This window comes from Microtus pennsylvanicus, chromosome 6 (genome assembly GCF_037038515.1).
Source record: "Microtus pennsylvanicus isolate mMicPen1 chromosome 6, mMicPen1.hap1, whole genome shotgun sequence".
NCBI classification, from domain to species: Eukaryota; Metazoa; Chordata; class Mammalia; order Rodentia; family Cricetidae; genus Microtus; species Microtus pennsylvanicus.
Window position 1 is genome coordinate 97,137,282 of NC_134584.1, and position 13,451 is coordinate 97,150,732.

A 13,451-nucleotide genomic window follows, 5' to 3' on the forward strand; every position below is an offset into this window, starting at 1 on the left:
GAGTATGGAGGGGTGTCTGGGAGAGACGGAGATCCCCAGGGATGGGTTTCTGGAGAAGACGGGCTTAGAGGAGGGAGTGATGGAGGCCAGGGCTCTGCTGGGGGAGGAAAACCTTGCAGGAATGGTCCAGTCTGTGTTGAGGGCATGGTGGGGTCTCGAGGACTGGGGTCCATCAGAGTCTCATGCATCCCCCTCAGCAAGCAACCCTGGGAGCTGGAGCAGTGCGGGCTGTGAGACCGTCCACAGAGACACGCAGACATCCTGCCTGTGCAGCCATCTGACCTACTTTGCGGTTTTGATGGTAGGTGTCTCCCGCTGTAACTCCCTTGCATTTTGGCCACAGGTCAAGTTGTGCGCTGTGTTATGTACTTGGAACCCGCTGACTCATTTAATCCCAAATAACCCTCCAAGGTAGCTCCTATCACTATCCTGCCTGGAAGGAGGTTGAGTCACACACCTGAGGCTGCGCAGGTCATTAAGTGCGGGTCCCTAAAGCTCCTGCTTGCTCTTTGTTCTCAAGTTTTGGTGTGTGATAAAAACGCAGATTCCCACCCACAAGCCTGGCCCAGGACACTGCTTCTTATACACCCCAACTAGAAGCCACTAAGATGTGCTCTTTCAGACCCCAGATCTCAGGGGCTTTATTGACCGACTTCATGCTCCCAGAATCCTTTGGGGAGCTTAACTTTTGGGCCGAACATCATGAAAACCAAGATTCTTCTTGCCTCACAATGTGGTTACATCCTGATAAAACCACTGTGAGGAGAAAATATGTCAAATCAAAAATGTATACTGTGCCCGACACCAGCTCTTCTAAGCACACAGGGTGATCATCTCCTGCCCCAGAGGGCTGAAGCAGCTTCAGTGGCCCTAGGGGATTTCAAAGTCTGAGCTCAGCTTCTCCTGGCAGCTGGTGCTTGATACCATTGTCAATGGACAATCCCCAGCTCAAACTGCCTCAGCTAGGGCTTTGTGTGTTTTAGGCTGGGCCAGAGCTCACATCTTGGGTGAGAATTCCTGGTCTTTGAGAGTCAGAGACTGCCTGGGTTGGAAGGGAGTCCCAGAGGACTCTGGAAGGGCATTCAGGTGGGAGGGGCTTGCCAGCCCCCAGCTGATCAGGAAGGGGCACACACTGGCTACTGGGGAGGGGAGCGTGCTGAGACTGCCATTCTGCCCCCGTTCAGGTGTCATCCACGGAGGTAGAAGCCATCCACAAGCACTACCTCACGCTCCTGTCCTACGTGGGCTGTGTCATCTCTGCTCTGGCGTGTGTCTTCACCATTGCCGCCTACCTCTGCTCCAGGTAGGCCAGAGGAAACAGTGTGGTTCTACATCCGTGTAGCCTAGGACCATGCAGGCTTGCTTCACCCAAAGTATGTGTGTTGTTGGGAAGCCATGGACTGACTGCCTCATGCGGCCATCATTGGATACCAACAGTAACAGTCAGTCCAGCTTTAGCACTGAGGATGTGAACAATTAGAACCCAAACTGCGGGGCACACAGGGTAACAAAAACACAACAGTGATGGAAATGGGACTAGGTGACTTCAGACCGAGTATCCATACGCCATGCACTGTTCAAAGAGGGTGGCAGACTTCTGAGGCCTCACATCGAGGGAGTGAATGAGATTGTCCAATGGTCAGTTAGGTCCTGGGCCTGCCTGGGTGGAGGAGAGACATCCATGGCTTTGGGTGACCCTCAGCAAGTCTTCAGTTGTCCTGTAGCAGAAGGAGGGGTGGAGCTTGGTACAGGTATGTCATAATCAGGTGCATCGTGACCAGGTGCACTGCAGCTGTGCACCAAGGCTAGGCATGCCGTTCTGAGGACAGGCAGTGGTTGGCTTCATGGAGGCCAGGGTGGGCAGGGCACTGAGCACAGGGGCAGGGGCAGAGGCAGGAGGACGAGTGGGAAATGCAGTCTTCCTGTATCAGACACTTTTCCAGCTCTATCTCCCACTGTGTCGAGAAGAGGGCAGTCTGAGGTGAACTGGACTAGCTTGGGGCAGCGTAGGATAAAAGAACAAGTTGAGGATGGTTATTGTGGGGCCAGTGTCTGCAACTCTGGAACTCCTTAGAATCCTGGGGTACAGGGATACCTCACTGCTGCTGGTGGGCACGTGTTCACAGCTACTCAGAGCCACATACGACAGACAGCCACGGAGCAGGCATACAAGGCTTTCTGGAAGAGGGGCATAGGGAAGAGGAAAGGAGAGGAGGAAGAGGAAGGAGAACAAAACAGGGCCATACCCCTGGACCTGCCCTGGCCCACCAGCACATGCTTCTTGTAGGAGGAAGTCACGTGACTACACCATCAAAGTGCACATGAACCTGCTGCTGGCTGTCTTCCTGCTGGATGTGAGCTTCCTGCTCAGTGAGCCTGTGGCACTGGCGGGCTCCGAGGCTGCCTGTCGTACCAGCGCCATCTTCCTGCACTTCTCCCTGCTTGCCTGCCTCTCCTGGATGGGCCTTGAGGGCTACAACCTCTACAGACTGGTGGTAGAGGTCTTTGGTACCTATGTTCCTGGCTACCTGCTCAAGCTGAGCATTGTGGGCTGGGGTAAGTGGCAGGGGAGAGGGGACACCAGCACCCACTGTCTTATCCACTGTCTGCTGGGCTTCAGGCCAAGCACAGACAGCAGGTTCTGCCCTTCCCTGTTAGGGAGACCAACTGGTTCCTGTACCCGGACTGGGGCCACTTAGGCTAGCAATGACTCCACCCATAGACCGCCCCCTCCCCAAAATCCTATGTGGCAGAGTCTCTATGACTTTGGCATTTGTTCTTGGCTGATGACAATTCACTTTACCTACGTCTCAGGCTATTCAAGTCATACTGGGACCCAGAGTTTTCTACTCTGGGTCACTTTGGACACTGGAAAGACCGTGACCTCCCCACACCCCTTGCTGTTCTTCCCATGTCCCTCTCATTCACCTTCTGCGAGGATTCACAAAACCCGGGCTGGCTGTGGCAACCTTGGCTGTGTGAGGGGATTCCCCACCCCCACATGGAACTTTCCATTTCTGCTATCAGAGAGTCAAAGTTGTCCTCCCTGCCAGAGTTCCTGGTGTCCTCTTACTGTCCACCCCCACAGCCCCATCATCCTCTCATCTTCCTTGTTTGACCAGGCTTCAACAGTGGACCGCAGATCTTTTCTCCTGGGAGACTCAGGAAGGGATAGGGCAAAGTTGAAAGAGAGCCTACCCATTATGGGAAACCAGAGAGGACCTACTCAGGTCCTCTGGGAGTAGAGGAAATGGACTCAGAGGGTGGAGCCAGAGCCTCTGCTTACTGCCCACAGGTTTTCCTGTCTTCCTGGTCACTCTGGTGGCGCTGGTGGATGTGAATAACTACGGCCCCATCATCCTGGCTGTGCGCCGGACTCCAGACCGTGTCAGCTACCCCTCTATGTGAGTGGCTGTGGCAGGGGCCGGAGGGTGGGCCTGGAGGGAGGAGCAGGGACAGCATCCTCACCAGGCCATGCTGCCCAGGAGGCTATGAGCTCCAGTGAGCTGGAGCAATGGGCCTGGCAGTGGTCAGAACCCAGGGCTAAGGACCACAGGACCTAAGAGAGGCCAAGACTGTCCCCCAGCACTCAGGTGCCCGTGCTGCAGAGCCTAGCCCTTCTCTGGACCTCAGTGGAGAGGTGTTGGGCCACATGGTCACCCATCAGGCTTCCTTGCCACATCCACTGGTTCTGAGGCAGATGGAGGCCTGTGGCCTAGAGGGCATGGATGAGCCCTCCTCCACCTCCCTAACTTACTCCATCTGGCAGCGGACATCCTCAAATTAGACCTGAAGCCAGGCCTCTTGAGTACCAGGCCTAGAAGGAATGCTTGCCACTGGGTCCATGTAGATGACATTTGCCCCGCTGCACCAGGCCTGGTGGGTTTGCCTCAACCTTGTACTGTCAAGAACATGGTTTTCTTAATACCTGCTTTAAAGCTATCTGACTGGTAACTCGTAGGTGTGTCTTTAAACATGATGGCTCAGTGGTTAACAGTGCACACTGCTCTTGCAGAGGAGCTGAGTTTGGTTCCCAGCACCCACATCAGGCAGCTCACTGACACCTGTAGCTTCAGTTCCAAACGATCTGACCCCTCTGACCTCTGTGCACCAGCACTCCTGTGAACATATCCACATGAAGACACACACACATAATTAAAGATCATAAAATGTTTTTTAAAAACTAATTGACTTTAAAAACAGCACAAAGACAGCAAGGCAGTGGTGTTTGTACATGATGAGCATTCCCAACGGCTAGCCCAGAACCTCCCAGAACTGCCCAGAACCACCCAGAACCACCCAGGACCCTGCTGCTGCTCCCCCTTCTAAGCTGAGCCTCCCCTTCCTGAGCTGCCTACTCTCGTCCAGGTGCTGGATCCGGGACTCTCTGGTTAGCTATGTCACCAACCTGGGCCTCTTCAGCCTGGTGTTCCTGTTCAACCTGGCCATGCTGGTCACCATGGTGGTGCAGATCCTGCGACTTCGCCCACACAACCAGAAGTGGCCCCACGTGCTGACCCTGCTGGGCCTCAGCCTGGTCCTCGGTCTTCCCTGGGCCTTGGTCTTCTTTTCCTTTGCTTCCGGTACCTTCCAGCTTGTCATCCTCTACCTCTTCAGCATCATAACTTCCTTCCAAGGTAGGCATGGTGAGGGCCCCGCCCCTACTCCGTAGCCCTCACCCCTCCAGCTGGTGCTCTCTCCAAAGGTGGAGCAAAGGGAAGAGATGGCCAGGGAACCACAAGTGCTCCCTTCTCTGGGCCTCAGTTTCCTCCTGAGGGTACCCAGGCCACATGCAGGATGAGCCTGTAGTGAGTACTTACTGTGTGCACATAGCCCCCTGCTAAGCCCCAGGGTGACAGTGACCACCGAGGAGACTCAGAGAGCAGGAGAGCTATGGTAGACAATGACAAGTGTGGAACCCGGGCTGGCGGGGACAGTGGTCTTGGGTCAACAATGTCAGATTCACCAGGGGCTTGAAAAGGCAAACTCTAGCCCGCTCAGACCCACTGATCCTTTCTGCACCTGAACAAGATGCCCAGGGCACAGGTCAGGGAGATCTAGTATAGGAGCAGCAGGTTGGGGAGGGGCAAAAGCAAGGGCCCTGTGGTTAGAACAAGTGTTGGGAGGCCGGGGAGCGGAGTGTGGCTGAAGGTCAGGCAGTGGGAGCTGGAAGAAGGATCCTGGAGGCCTCACCTTGAGGCCGGCAGGGTCCACACCCTCTACCCCATGCCTCCCATACTCAGACACAAAGGCCTAGACACTTCGGCACCTGACTGTGCTGACTGACCAGGGGCCACACGGCTATGTCAGAGTCAGTGGAGTCACTGTGGGATGGAAAGGGATGAGGAAATTTATTCCAAAATAGTGTTGTTAGACGTCTCCTTCTTGTCCCCTTGGAGGTACGGGACCCTAAGCTGCTATGTAAGGCCAGCACTGAACCACTGACATGCCACAGGGTACCGAATCATCACGAGTGGCTCCAGGGCCCTGAGTATATGTCTGGGTCCTGCACAGAGGGACTCTGAGAGGGAACCAAGGGCCAGACGTGGCTCTCACTTCCTACTGATGCATGTGTCTCCCTGCCCACAGGCTTCCTGATCTTCCTGTGGTACTGGTCCATGCGGTTCCAGGCCCGAGGCGGTCCCTCCCCTCTGAAGAACAACTCGGACAGCGTCAAACTCCCCATCAGCTCCGGCAGCACCTCTTCCAGCCGCATCTAGGCCCCTGCCCCACCTCCCCGTGGGAGGACACACACATGGCGCCTGTTCACATTGTCTGTGGCTCGGTTTTGTGCCCAGCCTTTGTTGGGTAGGGGCATCATAGTAGAGAAGGCCCTAGTCCCTGAAGGGATAAGGCTGTTGTTCTGGTAGGTTGACACCTAGCTGACTTTGGGGACTACTCTGCTCCCAGATCTGGTTCTCAAAGCACACTGCCATGCTGGCCGTGGGGCTGTCCTCACAGCTGTATCAGGCTGGAGCCTCAGGCCTTGCCTTACTGGTCACCTCTGGGCCCAGCTGTGAGACTCGCAGGCCCAAGCCACGGTTAGGGTTAGATTTTGGAGCTTGACACATCCTGAACTGTTGCCCCTGCCTGAGACACAGCTGCCTTGGCTCTTGCCACTCTGTCCCCGTGGTCACCGTGCGGCACTCGGCCTCTCTGACTTTTGATCCTGGGGATAACACTGAGGGTGGATGGGCTGTTTGGGAGAAGCTCTGGAGCCAGAACCCCTCAGGAGACAAACACATCCTGCTACCTGCCTATCAGCCCTCTTCCTCCCCCAGTCCCCTCCTCCTCTGTGGTCCCCTAGCCCTCCACCTGCAGCTTGGGGTCCCAGGTCTATGCTGTGATTTGGGGTAGCTGATGCCTGCTACAAACTTCTATCTGCTGTGGGCCTTGGCCTTTTACCACCTCTGGCTCAGGGAAGGTTCCAGGGCTGGACCAGGCCAACCTGTCTGAGCCTCTCTCCAAGGTGCCTCCCCTTTGCTCACACCTCAGAGGGGCTTCCGCCTCTCCTAAAGCTTCCCTCCGGCAAGAACTGTGGGAAACGGCGCTTTTTTTTCAACCCAATATTCTGAAGACCAAGACGGCCCTCTCTGGTGACATTGGCAGCTTGATGTTCTCCTGATGGGTGATCTTCAAATCATTGCCGATGGCTCTGAGGACATTGGACTGCCTGTCGTGAATTCTGTCCCAGTAACACACTTTGGTCCTGTGCCAGGTGGGAAAATCTGGCAGTGGCCCTTGGAAACTTCCACAGTGTCCTGGAGCTTTAGTTATAGGGATGGGGAACCACTTCTCTTGGCTGGGAATCCAGGAGGACTTCCTGTAGGAGGTAGCATTTTATCTTGAACTCAGCCTTCAAAATGAGGAGGATATGCTCTTTTTAAACTCCAATTCGTTTGTCTTTTGATATTAAAGCTCTGTGTAGAGAGTTTGGAAACTGTAGGAGATTGTTGAGAAGAAAAATAAAAATCGGCTGTTATCTGATGCCATTGCAAAGCAACGCTGTTTGGAGAGATTCCGTCTCGGCTTTGTGTGTGTGTGCATGTGCACACACGTGTGCGGCTTTGTGTGTGTGTGTGTGTGTGTGCGCACGTGTGTGGCTTTGTGTGTGTGAACACGCGCGCGTGCACATTTTGGGGACACCTTCTCAGGAAAATGGAGAAATGGGCAGCTGGTGTCTGTTGGGGGTGGTGCTGGGCAGAGGCGTGGCCCCAGTGAACTGGAGACCATGACCATCAGCTGCAGCTGGCTATTGCGATGTGGAGGAGGACCTAGGTAGCCACATAATTTGCCTTTCATGGGGTCGAGACTAGGAAGTAAAAAATCCATCGATCTTAATATCTTGGACATGCAAAACCTTCCTAGCCAAGGAGGTCACTCTTGAGAGTTGAGCCCAGACGTTGACCAGACATGGTATACACGGACCAGTTGGGCCACCAGTCTGAGGCAAGTGGGCTGCAAAAATGAAATGGCTCAGCTTTTCTCCCAACCCTACTCCTCACATCTCTCCTCCTCGTCATGTGACACATGTTAGACACGTCTCAGGTGTCCCCTTATGTGTGATTGTCCCCATCTGTCTCCAGGTACAAAGGTATAAAAAGCAGGGTGTGGTGGTGTATACAGTCCCAGTACTTGAGAAGCTGAGGCAGAAGGACTAAGAGTTCAAGACCAGTCTGGGTTATATAGTGAGACTGTGTCAAGAAAGGGAAGGAGGAAGGAAGGTAATTTCTCTGCATTTGAAGTCTGAGATCAGCCAGGATCCACACTCACACCCCACCCCCACCCTTCACGGCTCCAGGGGAAGCTGGGAAGTAAACTAGGCCAGGCACTCTGTAACCAGACAATGCTGCCTCAGAGGATCTAGGTATACGGGCAGTTCAGTTCTCACACCAAGGCATGAATGTGGTAGATTTGGGGACCTGCAGGGACCTTGGCGTGTTGTAATAGGGAGCAGTGGGCTGCGTCCCCGGCACCCGGCCGCCCACATGGCTAGCTCTAGCTTATGCCCCGAAATAATTACACAGAAACTGTATTCTTTTAAACACTGCCTGACCCATTAGTTCCAGTTTCTTATTGGCTAGCTCTTACATATCGATCTAACCCATTTCTAATAATCTGTGTAGCTCCACGAGCTGGCTTACCAGGAAAGATCTTAACCTGCGTCTGTCTGGAGTGGAAGAATCATGGCGACTCCTTGACTCAGCTTCTTTCTCCCAGCATTCTGTTCTGTTTACTGCACCTACCTAAGGGTTGGTCTATCAAATGGGTCTAGGCAGTTTCTTTATTAATAAGAAATCACTCCCACATCATTGGCGTGTGGGAGCCCTTGGTACCATGTCTGTCTCCAATCTTCCTCTACAACTTTGGTAGCCTCTGATTCTACTTGGGGGCTTTTATTTGTTTGGTTGTTTTGAGACAGGGTTGCTCTATGTAGCTCTGGCTGTCCTAGAACTCACGGTGTAAACCAGGCTGGCTTCGAACTCAGAGATCCACCTGCCTCTGCCTCTGCCTCTGCCTCTCAAGTGCTGGCATCCAAAGTATCTGCCTCTACAGCCTGGCTTACTTTGGCTCTTATGTCCCCACCTTTGAGGGAAGAACCAACCCTTCCCAAGTCCCTCTGCCTGAGCAGGATCACAGTGCTTGTAGGCCTCTAAATCTCTGTGAGCCCTATTGACTAACACCCTCTCCCCTCTCACAGGCAGAAAGCACCCCGTAACTTCTTCCCAGAACCTCTGGTTTCAAGGCTAGCTCAGATAAAGGGGTGGGACCCCTAATGGCTTTAAGGGGCTCCTTTGGCCCTGTTGGCCCTTTTTAGGCTGAGCATAGACAACACACTTTCCCACTAAGACAAGCTAGGGAGCCTCGGAGACACCTTTCTGTTTGTGATACAACCAGGGTAGCCCAGGTGATGCCGGCTGGCCTGGCAGAGGGCTTGAGGCCTTGCTGACTAGAAAACATTGGGATAAGCTGAGGAGGGAGGTAGTAGAAGGGGACATTACAGTTATGTTAGTCCTGAAATGCGGGGACCCCGGGGCTCTTGAAGGGACGCTAGGCCAGTCCCTGGTCTCATGGGGGTCTTTCGCCTGGCCTTTCCACCTCCCTGGCTGCTCCTGTCTGGCATTCCAGGAATACTTGACACCATGCCATTGTCTGTGGATCACTTGGCCTTTTCTGTTGGGAGCAGTGAGACCCCAGATCCTGAATTTCTTGTAAACAACTTGTTTTGCCCTGATCTGAGTGCCTACAGCTGCTCTGAGCATGAGACCTTCAGGAGTTCCTGATGGCAGGAGAGTGGTTTCTGGTGGGTTTGGCTGAACACGATAAAGGGGGCATTCTTGGGGAATTCAAGGATGACCCGTGTCGCTGTCTCTCTGTCTGTGTGTGTTTGTGTATTTTAACCTCCAGCCCCTTGCCCGAAGCTCGGGAACTGGGTGCCAGCGCACAGAGCGCAGACACGGGGGCATGGTGTGCGGCACTTTTCAGGAACCCATGGAGCCAGCATGGGTTCTAGGGTGGCCCCCAGGACGCCAGGACCCAGCATCTCACACATCCTTGCCCTTGCCTGTCGCTAGGAGGGAGGCCAGAAGCAGCCAGAGGAGGCTGGCTGGAGGAGGGGCAGGCCCGGTGGCTCTCATCTTCCTGTCAGAGGAAGCTCAGGACACAGGAACTTCTGGATTCTGACCTGGGAATCCAGGCTATATCCCCCACCCACCTTTTACCAGAACAAGAGTGACCCATCATCCCTTCTCACACCCCCTCAGGTCGAAAGGGCCTAGCAGGGGACGTGTGGAAGGAAGGGGAGACAGAGGACAGCTACAGAGTAACAGCTCCCCCAGAAAGACCCCAGAGCGGAGCAGAGCTAGGGTCAGATCTGAGAGGGGTGCTAGTGAAGAGGGTCTTTTGTCCAACTGAGTGGCTGTGACAACACCAAGGGCCTGGCCTTACCCATGACTTCCTTGGGGTCACCCCTTCGCTAAGCGCGTGTATATGTGTACGTGCGTAAGTGCGTGTGTGTGTATGTGAGTCCCTTTCTTCCTGCCTGGACCAGCAGTGAGCAGCTTGGGGAGGGTGAGTAACCTTGCAACACTCATTACCGTCACACGCTAGTTCTGGCCAACTCCACACACGTCACGTGTCCTGCCCAAGCCTCGTGAGGGGGGCCAAGCAGCAGACAGATAGTGCAGGGTCTCCAGGCCAGGCAGTAGCCATGACAGGTATGTCAGGATGATCACTTCCCCCAGACCCTGGCCACCTCCATAGGGCCCACACCCCTGTTCCTGAAGCTGGGACACCAGTTTATTCTCCCTGTTATCCTGCCTTGTGGGAGAGGCTCGAGGCCCACAGTATCAACTCCCTTCTCCTCTCGGGCCCAGCAGGTTAGGTTCACACTTGGTCTTATTCATATGACTTCCGAGTCTTTGGCCTCACGGGTGTACTTGGCCAGGTACAGGTCTCGACAAATCCAGACACTGACGCTCAGCTTGTGAACAAGCTGTCCGCCACTTGGTCCCTCTCACAGGCACGGGAAGGACTCGTGACTTGAGATGTGTAGAGTTGCTCTGCAGAGGAGATGCATAGTCAGTTAGCCAACACTGGCATGAGATGGTAATCCACGCTGAGAAGTGACGGTCGCTGTCCCCAAGCTGGCCACTGCTGGATCAGGCAGGAAGAAGGGAAGTCATATACACGCATGCACACTTACGCGCATACAGAGGCGGAAATGAGCTTCCCACACCCTTGCTAGGGAAATGGGGAAGGTGTGCAAGACTCCAAGCCTACTCAGGGCAGAGACACCTGTGGCTGCTGGGCTCCAGCTTTGCAGTGCCCACTGGCAGGGTGGTGGGAGTTCAGCCAAGTTCCATCTCCAGGTGATCTCAGGACCATGTGGGTCACAGAGCACTTCCTAGTTCCCCACAGCCACCTTTCACAACCCCACCGATGGCGCCATTCATTGGGCAGGAAGAACAAGAAAGAAGAAACAGGAAACAGTGACCGCACGTCAGGCAGGAGGAAGGCCAGTTGGACAGAACTTGCGACTAGGAGGCCATACAGCCACGGGATTCTGCTGAACACTGATGGCAACAGCCAGGAGCCTGGGCCTCCTGCTCTTTCTGCTACTGGGTTCAGGTGAGCACACGTGGTTCCTCTAGCCTTCCTGCAAAAGCTGCAAGATGCCGTGCCACGAAGGACCCCGGGGAGCATGGGGAGAGATCCAGGGACTCAGTCAGGCTGGGGAAGTGAGGAATGAGAGTGACCACCTTATCATCTCTTTCGTCCTGTTGGGTCATTCTGTCCTGATAAATCCCATCAAGCTGGGTCTCAGCTCCCTCCGTCACTCCATAGCGTGTTGTAGGTGGGGCGGAAAGATAAATGTCCATCCATCCCAGCTGGACTAGAACCTGGTGGGCCAAACGAGCTATTGAGTAGCCTCTGGGTTCCAGACAGAGGTGTTGGGGCTTCTGGAATCTGAGCCTGGAAGGGTGAGCAAGTGCTCTGCCCCCATAGTCCACCCATCACAGGCTCCCCCTCCCTGTCAGCGCTGCTCAGTGTCACCAGTGATCGGAGCTGGGACCCAGACCACTCCCGTCATACTCATTTCTGCTTAATATCCCAACATGGGTTCCTAGTCTTGCTCTACCCAGGACAGCCAGCTCCCACCCTTACCTCCATGGGTGGCTCCATGTCCTTGGCTGCCGAGTGCCGACTCTATGGATTGGTGTGGTGAGGTGCTCCTGTCTCCGTGCCCTGTCTGCCTTTGTTTCCTCCAACTTTGACAAGTATCCTCGGGGTCCACTTCTCTGCATGTCTGTCACCTGTGGACTTGTGACTGGCCACATGGGTCAGCATCTTTTGGTTTAAAATCTCCTCTTTTCTTTAGATGTTAGGAGAATTGGTAAAGGACAGAGTTCAATGTCTGGCTCAAAAGTGGGCAGATACTGTGAGACATACTCACTCCTGGGAGGTAGGTGCAGAAGGATCAGGTGTTTGAGTTCAGCCTCAGCTGCATAACATTTTTGAAGCTAACCTGGGTTATTGGAGGCTCCAGATACAAAAGTAGATAGAAAAGGACAGTGCTGTCTTTCCCATGGCTGGAGCACATCCTGGGGCAGAGCAGGCTGCCAGGCAACCCTGGGAAGGCCAGCAAGGCTTTTCCAAGTGGTGACGTGGATCTAATGGTGGCAGGGATGCTCAGGACTGGGTGATGTCAGTCATCTGAGTGACATAGGAGTTGGCAGCTTCATATAGGACGTTGGATTTTGCCCTTTGCGGTGCATCGGATGACATATTCCATTTACCCCCCAGTCCCTTTACTCACACACTCTAGAAGCATGTGTGGTGCTAAAAGGGGCGCACAAAAGTGGTAGCTGCTTGCCTGACACCCGGAGCCTGAAGCGAGAGGAATGGGCTGCGGCTGTAGAAGGGAAAGGTGCCAGTGACGAGTGGAGGGTCTCGGGTGTGAACACGTGTTTTCTGAAGGGAAACTGATAAAGCCTAGCAACAGTCATTTCTGCATTTGTTTTGGGAGACAAGGTTTCCCACATGCTAAGTGGCTTGCCTAGTGAGCCCCGCCCCTGCCCACACTCACTTCCCTGGACACTAGGACTGACCCATTGTACATACCAGACAGATGCTCTCCTGCGCCACACTCCAACCCCGCGTGGTGAAATTCTGATGCAGAGTCCTGTGATACGAGCCTTTCCTGAAGTTTTTGCAGAAGCTAATAAAGATAGAGACAATGGGTGATACACACACACACACACACACACACACACGCACACACACACACATGTCCAAATGCACACACACACTCTCTCACACACACACCAATTTTACTTCAATTAAAAGTCACTTCGTAAGGTGGTGGCCCACACCTTTAAACCCAGCATGCAGGAGGCAGAGACAGGCAGATCTCTGAGTTAGAGGCTAACCTGGTCTACAGAGCAAGTTCCAGGACAGTCTCCAAAGTGACACAGAGAAACCATGTTGGCTCTCTGTGACTTTGTGATCAGCCTTGTCTACATAGTGAGTTCCAGGACAGCCCAGGATATGTAGAAAGACTGATTCTGTCTCAGAAAAAAAAAAACAAAACCAAACCACACCACATCGTCCTACATAAGATGGGCTGTGTGCCCAGGTGTATAATCTGTTTCCATCTCCTGAAACAAAAGGGGTGAGAAGATCAAGCCTCAGAGAGATTGAGTAACTCTCCTGAGGACAAACAGCCAGGCTGTGACAGGAAGCCTCTGGGCTCCGCCGCACAGGGCTCTAAGAAGTCACAGAAGCTGGTCTGTCTCGCTCTGTCTCGTCTTAGAGTAGTTTCCACCTGCTGACTGCTCCAGCCCCTCTGTTGTCCTCTCCCTGCACCTGGGCCTGCTGCAGCCCCTACCTACCCAGGCAAAGCTGGGAGGCTAAGGTCAAGCAAGACTTGTGAGTTAGAGCCGGCCGCA

At 54.1% G+C, this 13,451-nt stretch overlaps 1 protein-coding gene across 8 annotated transcripts in view; it reads left to right on the top strand.

The window, feature by feature from the left end:
* Nucleotides 1-7,003, top strand: part of Adgrg1 (adhesion G protein-coupled receptor G1) — a 36,654-nt gene extending 29,651 nt beyond the window's left edge. For all 8 annotated transcript variants that reach the window (XM_075976973.1, XM_075976975.1, XM_075976980.1 and 5 more), the window contains 6 exons: nt 198-301; nt 1,185-1,303; nt 2,288-2,556; nt 3,296-3,404; nt 4,369-4,637; nt 5,590-7,003. In XM_075976973.1, coding sequence (XP_075833088.1) covers nt 198-301; nt 1,185-1,303; nt 2,288-2,556; nt 3,296-3,404; nt 4,369-4,637; nt 5,590-5,720 — 1,001 coding nt within the window. In that variant the 3' untranslated portion in view covers nt 5,721-7,003. The remainder of the gene's footprint in view (nt 1-197; nt 302-1,184; nt 1,304-2,287; nt 2,557-3,295; nt 3,405-4,368; nt 4,638-5,589) is intronic.
* Nucleotides 7,004-13,451: the final 6,448 nt, after the last annotated feature.